The 16,624-nt window shown below is 41.2% G+C and overlaps 1 protein-coding gene across 1 annotated transcript in view; it reads right to left on the bottom strand.

The window, feature by feature from the left end:
* Nucleotides 1-16,624, bottom strand: part of Psma1 (proteasome 20S subunit alpha 1) — a 133,091-nt gene that overhangs the window by 66,573 nt on the left and 49,894 nt on the right. The window contains exon 2 of the mRNA XM_059268498.1: nt 4,163-4,331. Coding sequence (XP_059124481.1) covers nt 4,163-4,331 — 169 coding nt within the window. The remainder of the gene's footprint in view (nt 1-4,162; nt 4,332-16,624) is intronic.

Genomic DNA, 16,624 nt, shown 5'->3' with positions numbered 1-16,624 from the left:
GGCTATCTAAGGTGAAATAGTCACTCTTCCTTGCATGATGACCCATGACCTTATAGGATAAGCATATATTTGGGGGTTGAAGTTGTAAAGCAAAATTATCAATCGGTTTCAAAGCCTAGACCTTATAATATCTCAGAGCATCTCAGCTGAGTCTGGCTTAGAAGGGCCTCAGGGAGCCCATTGCATAAGAATTGGCTCCTGTAACAGTAGGCTGGGAACATCTTCCTTGTTGATCTCTGAATTACCAGTCCAAAATATAGTTGGTATTCAACGTGTTTGCTGAATGAATGCCTAGATCGATACCTTAGTAGCCACACTTTTCCTTGTAGATGCCAAGTACCTGGGACGGCAAAGGAGAAAATTGGTTCGTGGTGTCAGAGGTTGCAACCTACAGCCAGCTGGTTCCTGTGATGGTGGGTGAGTTTGGTGGAATAGAACTGTTGACCTCACAGCAGTTGGGAAGCAGAGAGGGCAGAGGAAGAGGCTGGGGACAGCACACATCCCAAGCACAGGGCCCCAGTGGCCTACTTTGTCTAACTAGGACCCACTTTCGAAAGTTTCTACCACTTCCCAGTAATGCCATCAAATTATGAATCTGCCAACGGACTGACTCATTGATTAAGTCAGAGTCTACATGCTCCATTCCCCTCTCAATGATTGAATATACCATCTGGAGACCAAGTCTTCCAACACATGAGACCTTGGTCCGGGGAGAACTTCATAGCAAACCACAACAGCATCTTTCTTCCCCAGGGAGAGAACACTGGTGTAGGCTGATAACATAACAGGAACTTTGGGGCACATAGTAGAACCAACACTGCTAAGGGAAGAGCTCTTTAGAGCAGCATCGAGGGACGGAAAGAAACTGAATTGGACAATTATTCTATCAGCCGCCTCAGCTTCCTTTTTATTCTCTCCTTGGCTTACCTCTACTTCTCCTAGTAAGATGGGCCTGGGTATCCCATACAAGAGTGAGGGTGGAGGAACAAGGAAAGAGGAGGCAGGAGGCACAATGCTTGGGCTGTGATACCGTCTTGACTCTGAGCCAGCAACTGAGCTGCTCTTTCCATACTTGCTAGGCACACAGTGCTGTGCCTGTCGTATGGGGCTCTGGACTCTTATCCCTTACTCTCCCTAGCTTAGTCCCTCTATGACATCTCAGCTTCCTCTCCACGTTCTGTTAGCTGCTAAGTGAGGCTGGTCCCTTAACAGACAAACTTGCAGAGCCCTTTATTTTCTGCTAGAACTTTGATAGAAGTAAGCATGTCTGGTGGCCTTTTCTGTAAACCACTTTAATCTTTTCAACACATGCTGTGCTCCATCCATGAGCTAAGTATGCACAAAATACAGCTACTACTGTTCCTTCTCAAATTAGGAACTGAAACTGAGCATGCTCAGGAATGGGCCAACATGTATAAAAATACATATAGGTTCCCTGAATAAAATCCCCATGCTGCTTCTGCTCAAGGAGATCACTGCTTTATAAATAACTCCCATGTTCTTTTTGCTTGCTGCAGAAAATAAATCCTTTTCACTGGCGGACATGCTTGTCTTGGGCCTTGCCCTTGCCAAGCTGAAAACCCATCGTTGCTACCCTTTCTTCTATTACTTATGGCAAATCAGATTTGAGAGGAAATAGGGATGAGGGAGGGAAGAGAACCCAGGAAGAAATGGATACATTTGACTGGGAGCCTAAGGAAGGGATGTCACTCAGGGGACAATATTAGCAGGAAGTCAGGACTGAAAAAAATGTTATTGATTTCTGAATCATTATTTTATTATCATAGGTGATTTTCTGTTCAGAGCTCAGGATCTGGAGGCCCAGGGTAGCTAGAAGTAGTGTGGAGCTGAGGCAGTGGGTTGTGTGGTGTACAAAGGATAGGGACTCTGGAGTAAGACTGAGCTGGGTTACCACTTACATAATACGGGACAAGCTTTTTGATTCTTCTGGATTTTAGATTTTTATGTGTGGGATAAAAAGATTTACTTTATGGGATCATAGTAATTAAAAGAAAGAAAGAAAGATAAAGATGAAGTCTATAAAGTTTGTGTGTGTGTGTGTGTGTGTGTGTGTGTGTGTGTGTGTGTGTGTATGAAGTGAGATTATAAAACTCAGAGGATATTTTTGTTCACAATAGTAATACTCTTATGTCTGGTATTTTTTTGTAGGAGGTGATGGCTTTTTTTTTTCCAAGAAAGCAAGCAAAACACTGAGTTTCTAGGAATCTATGAGGAAGATGGGTGTTCACACATGTGATAGAGTCTTATCTTCTGCACCAGAAGCAATCTTGGTAGCATGTCAGGAAGTCTGAAGTCTTCCCCAACAACTATAGTAATCATTAGCTACTAGTTCCTTAAACTATCCACAAGTGACCTTAATTTTCTGACATGCATGTGAAGGTACACGCACGCGCGCGCACACACACACACACACACACACACAGAGTAGTGAATGTGATAGGGAAAAGATACCAAACATTTCCTAAAGATGTATGAGGTGTCGTTTTACACTAAGGGGTAAGAAGCGGGAACCAACATTGAGAACTTGCTCTGTGTCAGCAGTTCCCATGACAACGCAGGAAAGCAGCTCTCCTAAACTGTGGCCCAAGGACCTTCTAGTGAGAGGTCGAACTCCATATCTGACAACAAGCTTGGCTAAGTCAAAGCTTTTTTGTCTTTCATCTGAGCAGTTGGTAAGGCAAGGAGAATGGACTAAAACAGGATAGTCACACCTGGCCAGGTCGTGAGCCTCAGGGATTCACGGATACCTGTAGGCACTTCTCAGGTTGTAGTAAAGGTTTTTGGCACTAAGCAAACTGATTGGATTGAGCTTAGGCTCTTTTGCCTTCAGGACCAGTAATTCTGTTACAAATGTTAAACCTTGGGAAACAAGGTAACATATCAGTGTAAATGGTGTATTAAAAAGTGGGATAAAATTCTACTAAATTAGCTTTTTTTTTTTTACTCAATACAAAAGATATTTATTAGTAATTGATGGTTCTTTCCATCACTTTTAAACATTAACTAATCCAATACATACTTATTGAATTTTCCTAGTACAAGCTAACAGTCTAAAATCTGTGAGAATATAAACACATGTAAGATATTACTTGCAACACTCAGGAGAATGTTATTTTAATAAGAGATATAATAACACTTCCTTTCAAATAATATAGTGTTTTTGTTTTTTTTGGTTTTTTTTGTTGTTGTTTGTTTTTTGGTTTTTCGAGACAGAGTTTCTCTGTGTAATTTTTTGGTGCCTGTCCTGGATTTCGCTCTGTAGACCATGCTGGCCTCAAACTCACAGAGATCCACCTGGCTCTGCCTCTCGAGTGCTGGGTTTAAAGGCATGTGATGCCACTGCCCATCAATATAGTTTTTATTACTACATGTGTCAAATGTGATTGACAATGTATTTCCTTGTTACAGACTTTATGAGACTGAATTGTATACATAGATTTTTATTAATATAATCTAATATAAAAGATACTGAATATTTGCAATTTTCCTAATAGTAGAACCTGATTTCAAAATGCAACAAATTATAATTTAACTTTGTACCACTTCTGATTTCAACACTAGACTTTCAAATTTCAAAATTACATATCATATTTTTACAAAACCCTGAGCTATCTTCTCTCTAGATAGTTTTTTGTTTTTCCCATATAGAGATAAAAAACTAGGTTATATGCTTATCATAAGAAAACATCATCTTGGAGATATTATTATAAACAATTATCAGGGATAAGAGCAAAGAGACTATATTCATTCATTTTCTTTGGCTAAAATCTACCATGTCAAAACAGTGTTGTAATTGTGACATTAGACCATTAGCCCGGAATCTGACCATCGGCCCCGTGATTTGGAGCATTCTGTCCTAGTTTTCCCCAGTCAATCAGTTCTTTCAAAGTCTGGCTTTTTACCGGATGCTCATGAGGGCTTTGTAAGGACAACAGTTTATAGAACAAAAGAGATTGTGCAGTGCATCTCATTCAGTGAGTGAGTAATGCAAGAATTATACAGAAGAAATGAGGTCCTCCAAATAGTCATCTGTACCACAGGCAGAGTCATCAGAGAGGAAGTCAGACTTCTGTTGGAAATGATGCTGATTGGGACCTACACAGTGGAAGCCAAAGTTACAGAAAAGGAAGCCCTTACTTACCCTGATGGTGATGAGGTATGAGAAGGCACACAGCGCTTTTGAGAATCATTGCTTCCAAAGATCCTGTGGAGTTAGGCTGTCTTCTCAGAGTCTGCCTTGCTATGTGAAGGCTTGGCTCAGAGAAAGCCAATGTGCTACTCTCAGAGCAAACGAAGTCCCACATTTGAATCTGTAAAGGAGATAACAGCTTTGAAAAATCTTGGGCTGGAGAGATGGCTCAGAGGTTAAGAGCACTGACTGCTCTTCCAGAGGTCCTGAGTTCAACTCCTAGCAACCACATGGTGGCTCACAACCACCTGTAATGAGATCTGGTGCCCTCTTCTGGTCATACATGTATACAAAATAAATAAATAAATCTTTAAAAAAAACTTAAGTTGGCATCTAATAGTGTGCAGTGCCCAAGTGAATCACTATGGCAACCAAGAGTAGAATAAAATGAAAGTCAGATGTTTTTTTTCCTGTTGTTTTGTTTTATGAGATGATGTGTATTGCTATATTTCTCAGTCTAGCCTCATTCTTGAACTCAAACTACCCTCCTGTCTCAGCCCCTCAATAGCTGAGACTAAAGGCGTGTGCTTTCATCCCTCCTGTGGCTGATAACTCTTATTACTGCCTCCCCAAATCACCCTTTGATTAATGCTCAAAGAAGGACATTTAAAAGAGCCATCATTGTGCTGGGGAGATGGCTCAATGGGTAAGAACATTTGCTGTTCAAGCATGAGGATCTGAATTCATATCCACAGCACCCATGTGAAAAGCTGGGCATGGCCACCTGTGACTGTCACTCTAGTGCTAAGTGAGGACTGAGCTTAGTACTAATAGTTGAAGGGGCTGGGACAAGAAGGGACAGGTTTCTGCCTTTGTTATACCAGAAGCAGTAAGACTAATGTCCATCTGATTCAGTTCAGTGGCTAGAAAGAGGCCCAGCTACTCAGCTGGGCGCAGCTCAAGAAGCAGCTTGCTCCTTGTTCATGTGATGGCTTGGCTACAAGAACCAGAACAAAGTCAAGAAGGCTTTCTTAGTTTGGTCCAGGGGAAAGCCAGGCTGGCAGAAACTCTTCAGCTCTCTCCGCCAGGAAGCAGCAATCTACGTAAACAGGAAGTAGAAAAGGTTGTGGGAGAGGGTGGTGGTTAGGTGGTGAGAAACAAGAGCTGACAGCAGATGGGTCTAAGTGGTTGCATGCAAAAGAATCAGAGACCGGCCCAGGCCTTTGCATGGTACACCTGCCAGTGCGGTCCTTGGAGGCTTTTCTTGGCAAAGGGGTCTGGGCAGTGTGTGTAGCAAAAGGATACATCTTTGAGCACCTTACTTTTGCCAAATGTCTGCTAGGTAGTTTCATTTTATTTGATTATCTTACCATTCTGTGAGCATGGGACTAGTGGAAAAGTTGAAAAACGAAACTGACTCACAAGGAGTAAGTTACTTTGCTCAACTTCATTTGCATAATATCATTATACAGCACTTTGGAAAACTGTCTTTCCTGAAAACAGTTAAGCATGACCTCCTACTAACAGATGTGGGGCCAGTGGTGTGGCTCTGGGTAAAGACTGTTGCCACCAAGCCTGACGACCTGAGTTTGATCCCTGGAATCAACACATGGGAAGGAGAGAACTGATTCCTGTCAGTTGTCCTCAGACAGAGGTGTGGCATGCATGTGCTCTGCCTCCAGTAAAATAAGTCAATGTAAAATATATATATATAAATATATATCACACCTGCCCCCTACCCCGTGTGTGTGTGTGTGTGTGTGTGTGTGTGTGTGTGTGTGTGTGTGTGTGTCTCCGTGTGTGTCTGCCTGTCCGGCTAGGTGGTTGGCTACCTCAAGAAGAAGCTGAATATCTTCTCAGTCACCAGCTCTCAGAAACTCATTGAACTGGAAGGAGAACTTCATATTTTTTATGAGAAGCGAATGGCCACAGAAATTGCTGCTGAGAGGGTTTACTTCTAAGTCAGAGTCCAGTACAAAATAAGAGTCATTAGGAGTAACAAATAAATGATCATATCCAGAAAAAAGAGATGAATTGAGGAGGGAGACTCAGAGAAGAGGATGTTGATCAAGGAGGATTATGGAGGGCATTAGGGAGGAATAGTATGATTAAAACATACCATACGCACATATGAACATTTCACAATGATATTATTTTTAAAAAAGACTTTATTTTTAAACCACATGTATGTGTGCTTGTGTCTGTGTATTAATGCACTCGTGCACTTGTGTGTGGGTACTTGAGGAGGCTAGAAGAGGGAGTCTGACTACCTGAGCTGGAGTTACAGGTGTTGTGAGCTGACCAGCATGGAGGCTGGGAACTGAACTTGGGTCCTCTGCAGAGCAGTCCTTGATTTTAACTACTGAGCCCTCTCTCTTGTGGAATATTTAACTATGCAAAGATGTGTTGCATTTGTTTAACTATGTAAAGAAGTGTTGCATTTGTTTAATTTGAGGAATATTTGTTTAATTATTAAGGATGTGTTGCATTTGTTTAATTATGTAAAGATGTGTTGCTGTTTTACCTTGTCTGCTTGAGGCACCTGACTGCTCTAATAAGAAGCTAAACAACCAATAGCAAGGGTGGAGGTATAGGCAGGACTTTTAGGCAGGGGAGTAAGTAGGAGGAGGGATTTAGACACAGAAAAGAAAGAAAAAGAGATGCCAGGGAGATATCAGGGGCCAGGCAGCCAGACAAGGAGGAAGCAGGAAAGTAGGACATACAGAATGAGAGAAAGGTAAAAAGCCAGAGGCAAAAATATAGATGAACAGAAACAGGTTAAATTAAGTTAAAAAGAGCTAGTGGGCAAACCTAAGCTAAGGCTGAGCATTCATAATTAATAATAAGTTTCCACGCCTTTATTTGGGAGCTGGTTGGTGGCCTAAAGAAAATCCCAACTATACTTTCTAGCCCCTCACAATGATATTTCTAGTATGATTAATTAATATGCACAAATAAAAAATGAAAAAAAAGATTAGTTTTCTAGGGAATAGCAAATTGCCACAAATCTTGTGGTTTAAACCACAGCAGAAATCTGTAATCACTCTCTGAAGGGTAGAAATCTGAAATCAAGGTGTCATCAGGGCCACACTTCTGATGGCTCTAGCAGAGAATCCTTCCTTAACTTGGCCAATTTCTGGTAACCTAACTATAGTCTTGGTTTCTATCTCTGCATGGCCTTTTCCTCTTTATTTTTGTCTGCATCTTTCTCTCATAAGGATGCTTGTCATTGGCTTTAAGGCCTACCTGGATGACTTCATCTCAAATCCTTAAATTATAACTGCAAGGACCTGTCATCCAAATAAGGTAGCATTTTCAGAGGCTGGATATTAGGACATGAGCATATTTTTAGAGCCAACATTCAACCAAGTTTAAGAAGTATCATTACTAAAACAAATGCCAATTTCATAATATTTTTAGAAACAACCTTGGAATTGAAAGAGATATTGTCTGGATTAAAATTTGCATTTCCATATCCATATATTTTATTAAAGAAACTGTTTAAAGTCAATAGAATAAGGTCAATGAGTCATTACTGTAGTAGAAAGAAAGGTTGGTGGAGTAGGCTTATAAGACCAGAGACAAAGTAAAACAGCGACACTGTTGACATTTCATTATGTTTTAACAAAGACTCATGTATGCCTGCTAACCTAAGTGATAATTCACAAGTTTAGGCAGTTGACAACATTTTTAGAAAGTAGATAACAACATTCAAATAAGGCATTATAGAAACTTTTACAAGGAACAAAATGTTCACTGTAATCCTTTTAAAAGGTTTAGTCCGTTTTGGAAGATCAACAATGAAGTTTTTAAAAATCAAATGAAAATTCCCACTCCTAATCCTAAGGACATAAGAAGTGCTTGCTGGCATTTGTACTTCACATGTCTGGAATAAAATGGGCCAATGTTTTAAAACACTGTACAAGGCTTGATTCTTTGATTTAGCACCAAGTAAAATAAACATATAGCTCATGGAAGATGTAGTTGTTTTTTTCTTCTATCACTCATATTCTCCTGCTTTTGCTAGCCCACAATACATAAGGGTACATCCATGACTCACTAAGGAATCTAAAATGATCAAGGTTTTAAAATGATTGCTCAAGTTAGCTCTGGTGGCCCACCCTTAATTCCAGCTTTCAGGAGGCTGAAGCAGAAGGATCATGAGTGTGAGGCCAGCCTAGGCCACCTAGTAACTTCAAAGTCCATCTGGGCTCCAAGGCAAGACCCTGTCTCAAAAGCTAAGGGCTGGGGATGTAGCTCAGAGGTAGGGTGCATGCCCAGCATCTGGAAGCCCCTGAGTTTCATCCCTTGCACTGCTTAAATGCCACCAGAAGACTTCTTTCCCTTTAATATAGAGTGGCAAATAGCAACACACACAGTGATCTCAGCCCTTGAGGGAGGCTGAGGCAGGGAATATTGAGTTCAAGGCCCTTAATTTAGGAATAAAACATTCTTGAGAGAGCTCAGTTATTTTGATGGTCCTTTTTAACTTATCATATAAATTCCTTTTATTACTATACCTTCTTGCTAATTAATTGGTAGTTATGTCAAGGACAACACGTTCTTTGAAAAGCTTGATCTATTTCTTTTTTCTTAATGATAAACTGTCTACACAGTGCCATGGGTGTGTACTTATCCTTTTTTTTCTTTTTATCATAACTTGTTTACAAAAGCAGGACATACATATGGATCAGAAATAGAAACTGGTAAATTCTAAAACATGCTTCCATTTTTTTTGTTTTTGTTTTTTTGAGATAGGGTTTCTCTGTGTAGTCCTGGCTGTCCTAGAACTCACTCTGTAGAGCAGGCTGGCCTTGAACTCATAGACATCCATCTGCCTCTGCCTCCCGAGTGCTGGTGTTAAAGGTGTGCACCACCACTGCCCAGCTAAAGCATGTTCCTTAACCAGAGTAACATCTGAAAATCCAAGTTCGATTACATTGTCTGCTGAAATTAATTCAGTGTTTTCTAAAAATGTACAAAGTCAATTTCTAACATAAACTATATCATTCATGTAGTTTGAAAGGAAAATAAGCCATATATTTTTAAAAGATTTGTTAATTGATTGTGTGTCTTTGTCTGTGTGTGTATGTGTGTGTGTGTGTGTGTGTGTGTGTGTGTGTGTGTGTGTGTGTGTATGTATGTATCACATTCTTCACCTGTGTGCAGGTGCTCATAGAGGTCAGAAGAGGGTGCCTGACTCCCTGGAATTGGAGTTACAGTTGGTTGTGAACCATCTTGGACATGGGTGTTGGGAGGCAAATTGGGGTCCTCTGGAAGAGCAACAAGTGCTCTTAACTGTTGAATCATCTCTTTAGTTCCCCAAACAAGTCATAGTTTTAATATACTGATGCATTTTTTTAATAGCAAATTGAAAATTCTGATAAATTGAAATCTAAGAACAAATGAAATTTACATGACTGCCTTACATATTTTTTAGTTTAAAAGCAGCAGTAGCTTTATAACCTACAGCTGATCTATAAATCTTGAAAAATATGTAGTATCTCCCAAAAAGATGTCCTCTGGGGTTATAAAACACCCTTTTTGGGGCAAAAATCTCTAATTAGATATTAGCCCCAAGTGATATGTAATTGTATAAACTTTTCAAGAAAAATATGAAAATTTTATTAATCATTTTTCTGATTGGATAAATGCTAGATTACTTTTAACTGGTATTTTAATCTCACTCTGATTAAATTCAATTTTTGAATTGTATATCCATAGAAGACAAATGGATACAATATACTAGATGATTTTAGCAGATCAGTCTTAGTATCTGACTCATTTAGCACATCCTTCATAATATCTGTAACAAAATCAGGAAAGATAAATAATATTTTTCAAACAATTCATATAATGTCGAGTCTTAGGAAAGGAGATGCTAGATGCAGACAAGGAACTCCTGCTCATCCTATTAGCTGTTGTCTTCTTCCTCAGGGAGTAAGAGAGGCTTTCTCGACGGTTTGCCCATAAGGAAGCTGGAGAGTGGCTTAGCAGTAGAGAGAACTTGTTCTTGCAGAGGACTAGAGGTTGTGTTACAAGCGCCGATCATCTCTAACTCCAGTTTTAGAGGATTTGATGCCCTCTTTGGGCCTCTGTGGGCACCAGGCCCACATGTGGTACACATACATACATTCAGGCAAGACACTCATACACATGAAATAAGTGAATCTTTAAGAAAATTAAAAAAGAAAGCAGAGGGCCTGATTGAGTTGGATTCTGTCATCAGATGACCATCTCTGTTCTGTCTTCCTTAGATTTAATCAGACGTTCTCTCTCAAGTCATCAATGCCTACAGTTGAAGGAGGGTTGAATGCCATGCTGTACCCTTGGCCACTGAAGCGTTCCTTGATGATCTCAAAGGGCACATTCAGGCTTTTCACTGTGTCTGGTAAGCTCTTTGTCGGGCTTGTGCTTGTGGACGTGTCTTGGGGAGAGCATCCAACAGCCAGCTTCCCTGGGTGAGGTTTTCCAGCTGAGTCATGTGTAAAGCGATACAATCAGGTCTTGGCTTCTTTTTTTTTTTTATCTCAGATTCTTTCTTTGCTATTTGTATTTTCGGGCAGCTTCCTGATGTCTGTTGGCAGTGTCAGACTTCCATTCCCATCAGTTTTAAATCTGAACCTGGTAGAAGATCTGGCAAAAAAATTTGGCCCCTGATTATCGATAGCACAAATTGGATCGAAATTGGATCATGTGCTCATTTTTGAATCAGTTCCCGTCTCCCTCATTGGGTAGGCCTGGATCATGTGTGCACCACTGGATAGACAGAAGGACATTACCACAAAGGCAAAGGTGCAGTTACTAGGGAAAAGGCAACAGAGGCAGATAGGGATAGAGTCAGATTTTATAGAGCTTGAAGCTTTGTAATTTTAGCCTCCAATAAAAATAATCTGAAGGTTTAAAAACAGGTATAAAAGTGAGTTTTATTTAGAACCAAAAAGTAAATCCTAACAAAGGATCAAAATCTTGGTGATTTGTGTTATTTTCTCCTAAGATCTAGTTAAGCAGTTTACCAGAAATGCTAGAATTCTCATTCTCGGTGATGGTTTCCTCACCTCCTTGAACATTTCCTCACTACAGGGACCCAGGCAAGGGGAGGATTCTAAATTTTGTGAGCTTCACAATAAATTCTCTTCTGGACACAGAGCAAATAATATCCGGGAGGTTTTCATTTTTAATTGCAGATTCCTTATTTTAAACAACGGAGATCTGGATGTGTATCCAAGCAAGTCTGTCCTGGCCACCACGTCTGGGAAACTCAGGTGTTGGCAGTATTCATGATTATCATTTTGTATCATTTTGTGGCGCTGGCCTAACCCAGTTGGATTTTTGCTACACTGATTTTCTCAGCGCTGCACTCACGTAATTCAGTGCTGTAAAAGGCCATGTTTTACTTGGCACTGATGCTCCAGTAAACTCACAGGGACCATTGGCCTCAGGAGCTGAACGCTGAACCTGTTCCAGCACAGCTCCTGGTTGTATCCCGATCTCCTCTTCTTCTTTTCCATCACCTCCTCTTTTCTTCCTTCTGTTTTTCCCACCTCATTCCTTCCTCTTTTCTTATTCCCTGATTGTTTTGACAGATCATTTAGTTCAGACAGTACATCACACACGAGGCCTAAATTATGAGTAAATTCCATTGACGTCAGGCCATTTGTACATCCAGTGAATTTGGCTCAGTTTTTGGCATCTCTAGCTGTGTCCATTGCAGCCCCAGACAAGTGCCTTCAGGGCAACAGAGGCATTCCAGATGGTAGTACTCAGCCGTGAATACTCCCCCAGCACAAGGCCTCCCATCTGGACCAGGATTCAGCATGCCATAGGCCACTGTGGGCACATCCCTGCAGCTGCTGTTGACTCTTGGAAGGAGCACAGCAAACACACTGTGACTTATCAGGGGAAACCTGCAGATGATTAACCTGGGTTCATTATAGGGTGCATTTCCACCCAAGTGGACTCTAGGCTGGGGGTAAAAGCAGAGTAGCAAAGAGGGCAGGGATAGAATACCAGGAGTTTGATGGTAATTTTAAATGTATTCCCTAGCAAAGGAGACATAACAGCAGGGAAAAAAAATCTGAAGAGCTACACATGGATTCAATTCCCTGTTTTTACTTCTACCTGCGTAAGCCTGAGAGAGACAGGTATTTGATCATTGTTTTTTTTTTTTTTTTTTTTTTTTTTGTTCCTACAGTCTTACTTCTGAAAAGAGCAGTCTCTCTTGCCTTGGCACTACTCTTCCTGTTCCACATGACCTTAGGGTTCTGTCCTCCAACCCACAAGCCCTTCTTTTCTACCCTCAGAAGCAGTGCCCAGTAGGGTCAATTGCAGCGTCAGACCATTTAGACACAGTGAATGAGTTTGAGGGTTTATGCTAGCCCACTACACTCCTTTCCTGAAAGTTCTTTCAGTTTTCATGTTGGGTCAGAGCTCCATAAGAATGCTGAAATGCCTTACCAACAGCAAAATAAGGGAGAGAGGAAAATAGCAGCCTCTGCAGCTGGGAGAAGCAGGGACATCCAAAGTCAAAGGCATGCTTCTGAGTCATGCCACCACTGTCTAGATTTATGGAGGCGGTGCAGGTGTGGAGTGATTACAGACATATGAAGTTATCATTTCAGGGGCAACAGGACCCCGTTAAGAACAAACCAAAGCTGTGCTATTTGCCAAGTTTTCTAAAACATTTCACGTATATCCCTTACCCTTAAAATTGAGGGCACCAGTTTTAACCTTTTCTGGATGGTTCAGGGGCATCAAAGCAAGCATCAACTAATATGCTGTGTGATAATAAGGCTTGGATGGACTCCTCCCTCCCTCCCTCCCTCTTTTTCTTTCTCCCTTTGCTGAAGTCAAGAGCTATGGAAGGACAGGTCTAACTGTTGGCTTCTGGGGCCAATGATCACTGTAAGTTTGCTGGAAGCATCACTGCGAAATAAAACAAGGCCTTCCATGTCAGAGGGAACAATCATCCTTCCTTCTTCTCTCTTCTCCCCTTCTCCATGCCTCTAACTGCCCATCCTGTACTTCCTAACTTCTTACCTTAACACTATAGGGCAAGCTCACAAGCCGAAGGAACTTCAGGTCCCTGGCCTCACATGTCTCTTCCTATCTTGAATCTCCCCTTCCTGAGGTACTCCTGGACTTCAGCATACTTCCTCCTGTTAAGTGGGCACTTTCCCTTTGGATCTCACCTGTGATGCAGCTTTTCTGGGACTGGCCTTTCGTCCTTCTCCCCTAGGCACTTGGGCACAGTTTTGCCTCCAGTTGTCAACTGTGCTAAGCTGGAGTCTCACGACAATGGGGCCGATGCTGGTGTTTTGGTTCCTTTCATATGTTTTAGTGGCCTGGGGTTATTTGTTGCAGGAACAAATAACCTTAGGGTACTATAGAAGCCTCTAGGGGAAGACTGAATATAGTTGAACTAGGGAAGGGTTATAGAAGATAACAGTGTGGGAATTATTTCTCTGGGGAATGTCAGTTATACATTTTAATTGATTAACTGAATTACAGTTGCATTTCTGGAACTGCCAATTTCAAATTCCCTCAGCTAAGATGATTACCAGCCCCAATTCTCTCCAGGCCTTACTTTCTTTTGCTCATTCTCAGTTGATCCACGAACTAAACTAACGGCTCCTGAGGTTAGAACATTGTTTGTTTCAATAGGTTAATCTCTCTCTTTACCTCCAAAAAGATGGCATAACAATAGTAAAACATAAATGTATTGGTATACATGTTAAAAGTGCATCTTAACACTTCTCAAGACCTAAGGAGCACTAACATGGTCAAAATATCATTCTAAATGCAGGGATAGTCTTGTTTAAAACCATAGGAAGCATGGCAAAGGATGAACCATTCCAAATGACCATCCTTACATTAAGACATCCTTACATCCTTACATTAGAGATCTCCAACCCATCCTATGTTCTCAACAACTCACCCAGTCACTCATCTTCTTGTTCCTCTTTTACAGAGCCCCCTAGACACAGAAAGTACAGCCCTGCAGCCCTCTCTCTGCTGTGGATGTAGAAATGTGCTCTCTCTGCTCACTCTCCTGTTTATTCCATGTCCTGTTTTTGCCTCACCTTGGCTCTACGATCACAGTGTAGTGGGTTCTCTCTCTCTCTCTCTCTCTCTCTCTCTCTCTCTCTCTCTCTCTCTCTCTCTCTCTCTCTGTGTGTGTGTGTGTGTGTGTGTGTGTGTTTGTGGGTATGTACATGTTTTATAGGGGCCAGAGATGTGTGTTGAGTGTCTTCCTCAGTTGCTCTTCCCCTTATTTTTGAGACAGAGTCTCTCACTGAAGCTAGAGTGAGATGGGCTGGTTTGTCTCCACCTCCCAAGCCACCGGGATCATAGGCACACCCCGACAAGCGGCTTTCACCTGAGTACTGGGGATTGAACTCATGCTTATGTGCCTAGCACTTTACTGACTGAGCCACTCTCCCAGGCATTGTGCAGCGAGTTCTCATCCCTGGCTGTACGCTGGATCATGTCTTGGAGGAATAAAAGGAAAAAGAAAAATGTGATGCCTCAATACAAATAGAACTATTGCATCAGAGTCTCTGAGCCTGGTACCTAAGCACAGAAACCCCTCCCCAACATTTTATTAAGAAAAAATTCAAACAGCAGGAAATTGAAAATTTTACCTGTATAACCACTGCCTAAAATCCGCCATTAGGACATGGTTACATATCAACATCCATTGAGTAATATGCATTTTTTTCTTTCCCAATCTCTAAATCAATCATTGTTCTAGACACTAACCCATCTTATTTTTATGTGCTAAAATAAGTTAATTATGGGTGTGAAGGAAGGAAATGTTGAGCATTTATTTACTTGTTCAGAGTTTCTGTTATCAGGGGAATGAAAAAGTTTAGAAGCTGTGCTTGGAATTGTACAGCATGTGAATATAATATCACTGTACACTTAAATTGTTAGAAAGGCGTTTTTCTTTTTCTTTTTTTTTTTTTTAGATGGAGTCATACTCTATGGCTGAGGCTGGCTTTGGACTCTCAATCCTCCCCTTCCCCCACAACACTTTAGTTCTATCATATGTGAGGGCTAAAGTTATAGTCTAAGTTTAAATTATTGTGCTTAAGATATATGTAAAACAAAAGTGCCTCTAACCTGTAAGCCCCATTTGGCCAAGGACAGATAGCTTCCTGGAGTGCTGGGGGCTGTTGTTCATGTAAGATAACAAGCCATGTGTTTTTGCTGCTGTAAACAAGCTTGGTTGCCTCAGCTGCACAGGATGTGCTTGATCATACATAGACAGGAGGTACATAGGCAGGAAGTACATCAGGATGTATGCTTGCCCCTGATTGGACATAGGTGGGAAGTACATAGCCTTGTGGGTTTTGCCTCTGACTAATGTAATTTGGCACCATACTCTGGGAATCCTGGGTATGGACCTTACCAGTATTCTAAGACCTGGCCCATCTTTAATAAAGCTTGCTTCAATTTTGGCTCCAAAAACTGTGGTAGTGGTCTTATTCTCACCTGATGGGATTAATGTTTTCTAGAGGTCCCAATGAGGTCATACCACCCAACCAAATTATAAAGCCAAACATTCAGTTTGGGACTTGGGGGTGAAGGGCTGCCTCAGGAGGTATGCACTTTAATATGTTCCAAGGCTCCGAGGTGTGCCTTTGGTTTCGTGGACTATTAGAGTGAACTGCTGTGTTGAGAGAAGCAGCAGCAAACATCTACAGAGGCCTCTTCTGGTAAGTCATAGTAATTTTCTGTGACATCTGTTCTGTTGGGATCCCAATCTGGGATGTGGAGGGGTTTGACAGGACTCAAATATCTCTTGTCCAGGGCAAAAAGTGAGACGTTGCCTGTCCTCCTGGTTCTGGTGATTTGTAAAGTTTTGTCTGTCTGTTTTGTGTGTGTGTGGGTCTGTGTTTTCTGGTATGTTCATAAGTTGCAAACGTGGGAGCTGGGACAGAAATGGGTCAGACTCAGTTGGATGTATGAATGATGGTGGCTACCACATGATTTTGTTTCTGACTGGTCTGCTTTGAGTGTGTGAGCTTTCTGTGTTCTGTGTTTACTGGTTTTGTTTTTGCTTTCTCTGCTGCTGCCAGTTACCACTGTGAACATTGCTTGCCATGGCTGCTTTGATGGCTAGGGTTCAGAACTGATCTCTGAGTGTTCTGGTCACTGGGTTCAGTTTAGTAGAGATTCAAGTGTCTTTTGGGTATGGATAATATTAAAGTTGTTTTATGCTGTTCTACTTTATTGAAAAGCTGGTTCTGGAGTTGGGTTATGGTTCTCCCTTCTCTAGGCCCAAGCATGCTTATTTAAAAATCTCCCCTCTCTCTTATGTCAGGAGATCCACCTGACTCTTTGACAGGGAAAAAAAGAGCAAAATAAAACAGCTAAAAAATTAGACTACTGATTTCATTTAACTGCCTAAAACTTTTGCTAAGATATAAACCTTGTCTCAAGATTTGTAAGATTGTTATGTGAACTTAT

The sequence above is a fragment of the Peromyscus eremicus genome, chromosome 1, assembly GCF_949786415.1.
Source record: "Peromyscus eremicus chromosome 1, PerEre_H2_v1, whole genome shotgun sequence".
NCBI lineage: Eukaryota > Metazoa > Chordata > Mammalia > Rodentia > Cricetidae > Peromyscus > Peromyscus eremicus.
This window is presented reverse-complemented; position numbering and strand designations above follow the sequence as displayed.